Source organism: Carex rostrata, chromosome 1 (assembly GCF_964058835.1).
Source record: "Carex rostrata chromosome 1, lpCarRost1.2, whole genome shotgun sequence".
Classification (NCBI taxonomy): Eukaryota; Viridiplantae; Streptophyta; class Magnoliopsida; order Poales; family Cyperaceae; genus Carex; species Carex rostrata.
The window spans coordinates 8,779,920-8,788,415 of NC_135918.1; the positions used below are offsets into that span (position 1 = coordinate 8,779,920).

General features: G+C 39.0%; 2 protein-coding genes across 2 annotated transcripts; one reads left to right on the forward strand and one right to left on the reverse strand.

The window, feature by feature from the left end:
- Positions 1-2,776: 2,776 nt before the first annotated feature.
- LOC144556372 (small ribosomal subunit protein eS30z/eS30y/eS30x-like) lies at positions 2,777-3,342 on the forward strand. The gene is made up of 2 exons (XM_078304723.1): positions 2,777-2,903; positions 2,995-3,342. The coding sequence occupies exons 1-2, from the start codon at positions 2,900-2,902 to the stop codon at positions 3,177-3,179; spliced, it is 189 nt and encodes a 62-aa protein (XP_078160849.1). The 5' UTR covers positions 2,777-2,899; the 3' UTR covers positions 3,180-3,342.
- A 1,912-nt stretch (positions 3,343-5,254) lies between these two features.
- Positions 5,255-8,275, reverse strand: LOC144556444 (cation/H(+) antiporter 19-like). The gene is made up of 2 exons (XM_078304801.1): positions 7,941-8,275; positions 5,255-7,648 (listed from the first exon to the last, which is right to left on the reverse strand). Exons 1-2 carry the CDS (start codon positions 8,130-8,132, stop codon positions 5,435-5,437), a joined length of 2,406 nt encoding a protein of 801 aa, XP_078160927.1. The 5' UTR covers positions 8,133-8,275; the 3' UTR covers positions 5,255-5,434.
- Between the last annotated feature and the right edge of the window lie 221 nt (positions 8,276-8,496).

The window sequence follows — 8,496 nt, forward strand, 5'->3', positions numbered from 1 at the left end:
TTTATTATTAAAAAGATTCAATATTTTTAATTTTAATATTTACAATTTTTTATAAAATAATAATATGGAGAAATTAGATCAAATTCTTATGGATAAAATTCTCAGAATTATCGATGAAAAATTATTATATTTTATAATAATTTTAATAATAAAAAATCCTTAGCACCCGCTGTAAAAAGCTTTGCCTAGCTTTTCTGATTTCTTGGAATATGACTTTCGTAAATTTGAGAATTTTGATGTCATTGGTTAATTTTTTTATGCTGTAGGGAAAAAAATCGGATGTGTGCATATACAAAATTGAATGTCTTCGAGTGCAATAATCTATTACTTTTTACAAACAAGAATCCATGTCAATTTATCAAAAGATTTGTTTTCATAATAGAATCTTATCTGAAGCTCTCGTTGAAGGCTTAATTATTTTATGGAACATTCAGTTAGTGTATTGAAAAAAATTGGACGGTTCAGGATTGGATCGGACTACCCGTGGACATTCAGCAGCATTGATAGCTGTAAATTTCGCGAAAAAAGGTGAGGTTATTCGCGTGTCCGAAAAAGCAATGAGCAGCGAAAATCATCTCCTGTCTCCATCTGGGATCCTCGTCCGACCAAAGTGCGCAGTGCGCTGTCGGTTGATCCGCTGGGAAAATAAAAAGTTTCTGAGCTGCTCGATCTAAATTTGTGCTCCAAACGTTAATGCGTTCGAACGGATGAAATTAAAATTGCTGGTCCCCGCTGCCCCGCAACTTTTAAAGTGTAAGAAATTGTATGACACATTTGTCCCAATTTATTAAAATTATAGTCAGTAATGCCGTTGGGTACAAAATGAAAATAATTACTCTAGCAAACATGTAATTTTTTCATATTTACTTAGTAAAAATTGACGATCAAATTATTTAATTTTTTAATATCTATAAGAAATTTTTCATTTAGATTTTGAGTCTTCAACTTTTTACACAGAAAATATTATCTCTATCACTAAACTAAAAATTAATTCTCAATTTTGACAATTAATAATACAATTAGATAATTTCAACAAGTCTTGAGAAATGTCTTGCACTTTATCTATATATATGCATTATAGTCACACTGATACGACCTATGTAGTAGCGAGATAGTAGTACCACAATGCGAGATCAATGTGTGTGTGCGTGCGAGATTTGTCCCACATCGAGGGGGCAGTCTGAGGTAGAAAGAGAGAGATCGGAATCAAGACGATAGTTGTGATATACTCGGACTCTAACATGTTAGTTTCATTTTATTATTGGCCTATGTTATTACTGTGCACCAATTTCATTTAAAGAAATTAATGAAAAGACATCTGAATTTTTGATGAAAAAATTCAGATTGCTATTAATAATTATACTGGTTCCAAAGGTTACCTCAGAATATATAAAAAGACCCCTTCTCTAGCTTTTTTGCCCACTTATTTTAAGGGATCAGATTCTGAAAACTAATTTTTACGAGATCTCATTTTTCTGAAACGTTTTGGTCCAATAAGTTTACAAAAAGGAGAAGTAAAGAAAACACAAAAAAGGGTCTCCATCATTAGATCTGAGGAAAACCGTTGAAGATCAGTACTAACGCTTCCGTCTAAAGATGTCTTCAATTTAGAACTGTAAGATTTAAATTCATTTGCTATTTTATTTTGGATTTGCGGATTCTAGATTTCTTGTGTTTTTAATTGCAAAACACGTTATGTTTTTATTACGTCTATCATAACCTGTATAGTATCTCGCTTGGGAAAAAAAGGTCAGTCCCAACTCAGTCTGTTCACCTTAAATAGCCCCATTCCAAGTTGTCAGAAATGTCAGGGGAGTTCGCATAAAGGCGGTGAAGCTCCCGCGGAAAGCAGTGACGCTCACATATTCGAAATGCGGTGTCCACATAAAACACGATGTCATCTGCATAAGACGCGGTGATTAAGTCGCACCCGACTTGTACAGGTGCACGTAGCGGTAACTGTAAGCCAAATCCGGGTTGGGCTTTTCTTGTCGATGAGGTCTGGCTAGGCCTTTTTAGCGACGTACGGATCGTTCCCGAATTTAGGGCCTCAAGCCGGGGTGTCGTGTTCCCGGACCGGATCCAATAATTCGATCTCATTTGTTCTTTTATTCTGAGCCTTTTGTTCATTCTTGGGTTGGCCCTGAAGGAGGTCTCAATCCAAAGTTATTCTTTTAATCCAAAACTTATTTGGTAAAAACCTCAAGCACATGGCCCTATCACACACATTGTCTGAAGTTAGATTTGATCTGCATAACATAATAATCTACAATGAGACAGAAAAAAAACAACACAATTAGTTCTATGGCATAAGAATCTACCGAATACCCCTGTATCGACCATATTAATGTACTGAGAGGATTGCAAATATATGGTTTTGTGGAAAAAAAAAAAAAAAATCAAAGATTCACTAAACCTAGGCTAACGGAGATAAACGGAGAAGTGTGCTCCGTTCCGCACTTGAATGGCGAACTGATCAGGCACGTATCAAGGAGCAAATCGAACCGTTCGTTTTAAAAGCGGTAGCACTTCGGCCTGTTTTGATGAGAAAAAACTTGGATTCCGTCCTGTCCATTTAGAGCCCAATAACAGGCCCACGTATTTTTTTTATTGTCCGAAACCTCTGGAGTAATTCAAATTTTGGGTTTATCTCCAGACCGTTCGATCAGAATCCGGAGCTGCTCGGCACGAAGTGGAATGCAGAGATCCTTTAATAATCATGCCGAAACAGATCTGACGGTCCATATATTACCTTAAAATTTAAGTTACTTTAGGTGATAGAAGTTATTTTTATATGTAATGCACGTTTACTAGGGTTTCTCTTTAAACCGCCGCTTCTTCCTCAAAACCCAAAAGAGCTTCATCTTTGGGAGGAGGAGAAGAAGAAGATAGCACAACTATGGGTAATGAACTCCTTCCCTCTATCCAACCCCATAATTTTCGCTCATATGTCGATATTGGTGATATATTTTCTATTTGTTCTGATTTCTCCAGGGAAGGTGCACGGATCACTCGCTCGCGCCGGGAAGGTGAGAGGCCAGACGCCGAAGGTGGCGAAGCAAGATAAGAAGAAGCAGCCAAGAGGTCGCGCCCACAAGAGGATGCAATACAATCGCCGATTCGTCACGGCTGTGGTTGGATTTGGCAAGAAGAGAGGCCCCAACTCCTCTGAGAAATAGATCTAAGGTCTCACATTTTAGTTTTTTAATTTAAATTTTAGTTTCAAATAGTGATGTTTTGGGATTCTTAAGATGTAGTTGTTTTGGATGGGTATTATAATATGCTTTTTTGTCACTATGCTTTGAAACCTGTTGTTGTTGGAATACAGTTTACGATTTTGTTGCTTTTATTAATTACTTATTCAGCCATATTAAAATCTGGTGTTAAGAGAATCCGCATCCCCTCAGGTAAATCGTAAATTCAGAGTATAATTACTAATTTCAGACCATTCTTTGACCTGGCACAAATCTCAAAGCGGCCCCCCTACATCTACATTAGGCACCAAATTTCTTTATATTTGTTAGGTGCAATACCTGAGGGGATACCCTTCAATGTGAAGAATGGTATTTTTGGTATTAGGTTTCTTTGAGATTACTTGCTGAGGTTGAATGTACCTCCTCGTAATGCATTTTTGTAGGATAGTTTTTAAAATGAAAATGCATATTTTCGCACATGCTATGACACGATAGGGAGCCTTTTTTTCCTCATGCTATGACATGATAGTGTAGGAAGTAGGAACCACCTTACAGGGATATTGGAGATAACTGAATGGAAACCATAAAATTTCAGTAATATCAGAATGTCAAACTATGAATTAAGTCAAGTGTCTTATGTTTTAACTAAAAAGATTTTAAGCATTCTGTTTTATAAGACATTGTGGTGTTGCCACTCGTTGCTTAAGTATATGAATTGTGCCCTTTGAAGTACACACATTTTTATTGGTTTATTATCAGTACATGATACTACGTCAAAACTGAAAACCCTTTCAATTACTGGTTTAATATCAACACAGCTTTCAGTCAACCATTTTCCAGTGCAAACTTTTCATGTCAGCATGAGGATATTTGAAAAGGAAGAAAACACAAACATCATTGTCTAAGATCATCCAGTGAGCTTTAAGATCATCCAGATCTATGCATATCAAAATTGAAGCAACCATGCATGAATTTTTAAGTGGAGTGCACACATCTTAAAGCAGATTGGACGGTGATATTCAGTCAATCATAAATATGATAATATGAATTTTAGAGGAGAAAATATGTAATTTTCAAATTTTTGAGGAGTATACATAAAATTCTCCCTTTTAAAAAAAAAAAAAAAAATCAGTATTGTTACTCACGCAACCGGCATGCACAAGATTAGAAAATTAGAGTTTGATTAAAAAAAAAATTTAGAAGCTCGCTCCGGTAACGTTATTAGTCCAGTGCTGCAATACAATGAAGCCATGCTTTTATGCTTACAACCCGCTTCAATCAAATAAAGAACTCGCAGCAGCAACATGGATAGCTGTAAACGAGGACTTCCGAAAAGAGATTAGTCTAATTACAATTAAGTAAAGATGAATGGATGATAAGTGAGAATTCTCATGCTATCTATTGGGACTAGGCAAAAGAGAGCTAAATAAAGAGTCTAATTGCTCTTGTATCTCCATCATTCTGGTATATACCAGTATGCTGTATACCAAAAGCAGATCATATAATTCTCTTTTGTTAATGAAATTGAAACCTTAAGCAAAACTGTAAGGACGGTTAATGAATGAGATTTTGTTGTGAACCCGTGATTGCATCAGTCAATATTTAAAAAAAGAAGAAAGAAATTGTGTCCTAATTAATTTGCGGATTTCTGTACTCATTTCATCAGTATATTTATGTGACAATAAAAAATATCCTAAAAATTAAATTAGTGATGATTGATCCAGGAGAATTGATATTGAAGATAATCTACTTGATATTTGTTTCTCTCTCCCTTGCGAAGAGAACAAAACTTCCAATATCAACATGCTTAATTAGACTCTCATTAGCCTCTTACATTTTTTGAAACTTATAAGCTAGTAATTAAATGAAGAACCCCTTACTTTTCCCTTTAACCAAGGTTTAGATTTACAAGATGTCTATATAATTAAACAGATGTATTAATTGCGATATAAAGATTGATGAAAATACAATATACAAATTCCATTTACACATTACATTTTCTCCCTCTTTTCAAATCTTGCTAATAATGTAAAAATTTACATTTGCCAAGAGCATCATACTATAAACATGATAATATGTAAGTCTAGCTGGCTGTTATAATCCAGAACTGTTCTATGTCATGAGGCAAGAAATAAAATTTTAATGCAACAACTAAAAAGGCCCCTGGTGGAGATCATTTTATTTCCTGCACATGCATACAATACTGATTACTGAAGCTGATTTTCTTGTGAGTTGGTGTCTCACTCTAATTCAGCCTCAATATCTTGATCCAGTGTCACTGGCGCAACGGATGCCTCTCCCTTCACAATGTACCTTTTCGAGTATGTATCCCTATCTGGATCATAGCACTGGACAACTAGCACAGATGCCATTGCTGTGAATTCTCCGGAGGCCAGGTAGCCTCCCACTGGACCCAATTCAGGGCAGTCTTGCTTTTCCAATAGTGTTTCTGGCAATGGTGGTGATCGACCAACCAAGAACAGGTCGGCGCTTTTCCCCATGTCTCTTAAAGCTGCTGCCACCTCAGCATAACCCTCCACTACCCTTTCCTCGTACTTAATGTTACCTTCTTTTGCCTTGGCCTTGCATGCCTCAATTGCCATTTCATCTGCTGTAATGTTGTCACTGACTAGTGGTACTGGTACACTGAGAGAATGAGCAGCCATAAAGCGGGTCACTGTTAACGAGATGCCGGGGTGTTCGGCCATGCGGGAAGCATATGTAAGCGCCTCACGGTCGTCAAGACCTCCGAAAAACAGCATATAGATGGAGTACTCAACATTTTTGGCAGAGACTTGAGCAGCCCCACCAAATCCACGGTCAACCAAGATTGCAACTGAGCAAGGGGCATGGTGCAGGACTCGTTGGTTGACGAGATGGTATGCATGGCCAATTGACTCAAATGAGCCGTCAAACTGGAGCATCCTGTGAAAAGGTAGAATAATAAGGGCCACTCGTTTGTCGAGTGCAGAGGTGATGATGTCGTCATGAATTGTACTAAGGTCGGAAATGGCAATCATTGAGCATACGGACACTGAGCTCAGCTGCTGGTACGCCTCAAAAGCCACTTCAATCATCTCTCCACCACCAGCAACAGCCTTGCCACGCCTATTCCAGAAAGGCAACCCATTATGCCTTGCCTTCTGGACCATGAAAATAGCAGATGATCGCTCTGACAACTCAACTAGGTGCATTGCATAAACCGTTAGGCGACGATGTTTGGTGCCGCGTGATGACTCAATTAGGTTGATCAATGTCGGGATATTTCGGCTCGTATGGAAGCATGCCATGACACGAAACTCGCTGTCTGTTTCAGTTGCACCCTTGATGGTGTGTTGTTTGTAGGGAGCCACAGGGTGTGCTGGCTTGTACACAGCTGTAACAAGAGGGGTTGTGATGAAGGTGGTGAAGAGCGCCATCAGCACTAATATGGCAAATGCCTCGTCGTTGAGCACCTTCCTGTCCTTGCCGATGTTCAGTACGATAAGTTCGACTAGACCCTTTGTATTCATTAGGAAACCTAGGGTCACAGCCTCTCGGACTGGTATCCGTACCAGGGCAGATATAACAAATGTACCAAAAATCTTTCCCACACATGCATTGGTGGTGACAAGGACAAGGAGACCCCATGATTTAGCACCACTAATGGTGGCCACATTGGTCTTAAGTCCACTCGAAACAAAGTAGAGAGGTAGAAAGAGACTGGAGACTAGATCCTCTACTTTCTCGATTAGAACTCTCGCGAAAGGCCCATCCTTAGGCACCAAGATGCCTACCACAAAGGCACCAAACAAAGCATGAATGCCGATAGTATCAGTGACAAATCCAGCGGCAAGGACTATGACAAGTGTGATGCAAATATAGACCTCTCTGACAGGTTCCCCCTCCGGGGACATTCGTACCATCCAGGCAAGGATCGGGCAAACTGCAATTACTAGAAAGATAATAAAGCCTGCAGCTGACAGTAGGACCCAAAGTGAGACAAGTGGAGAACCCGAGCCTGACAGTGCAATGGCAAGAGCTAGTAGGATCCAGGCAACCACGTCATTCACTGCAGCCGCCGACATGGCTAATCGACCTATATCAGTTGTGAGCAGTTTGAGCTCGGCCAAGATGCGAGCAAGGACAGGAAAGGCAGTGATGGAGAGCGCGACACCCATGAAAACAAGGAGGGGGCCTTGGCGTGCTCCTTTGATAATGGTTGAACGGAAAATAACAGAGGTGCCAATGCCGAGAACAAAAGGAAGTGAAATGCCGGCAATGGCGATCGCAAGTGCCTTCTTTCCAGTGCGGCGAATGGCACGTAGGTCTAGCTCAAGGCCCACAAGGAAGAGGAAGAAGATGAGGCCAATGTTGGCAACAGTGTCTAGAACAGTCAAGCTCTGACTTGGGAATACAGAGTTTAGAAATTTGCTGCTTCGGCCTAGTGCAGATGGCCCTAGCAGGATCCCGCCCTGTATGTTGGTAATGAAAGTTAATTTTCAATCAATAACAAGATAAACAGTTGCCTTAATTACTACTAAGTATGGTAATGCAAGAACTAATTAATGATGAACTAAAATATCTATTTTTCAAATTTATGGATTTTGTATATTTTCATTTCTGTGTAATACAGGTGTCATGGACTCATGGTATGATCAGATACTCCAACAAAACATGTCATGACCTGTTTGATTCCTACAAATTGCTTAATTAACTTGACATGAATACTTATTAGATGTATATACGTTGATATACAGAGCGTACAATGATCTCGGCAATTACACGAGGTTGGTGTAGGGGCTTGAGAACAAAGGCGAGGGAGCGAGTGACGACAACTACGAGGCAAATCTGAAGTATCAGCAATGGCAGTGCGAAGTGAAGCGGGTCATCTCCTTGCCACACTCCATCTGAAGTCGTCTTCATCGGTGTTTGGCATTTTGTGTTTGCTTCTACCATTGCTAGCTCTCTTATTATGATCTTCTTGCACCTGCTTAAATTTCTTATTTTTTTTTAGAGAGATGTCAGGTTTAATCTACCTGAGCAACAAGAGACAGCAAGTTGGTATATATATAGAGAGAGAGAGAGCAACTGTCAAGTTTAATCTACCTGAGCAGGGAGCTTCTATATATATATACACACTCCACACTCCCTACTCTTTTTTTTTTTCTTCTTCTCTACTTAGGTACAAATTGGATAAGAAGTACTTTGAGGTGACAAAACTATTAAATATAATACATATGTAACGTGGCGTGCTCTATCATAAGATTAATTTGTAGATATAACCAGGGAACGCCACGCAACGCAATACAGTAAAGATAAT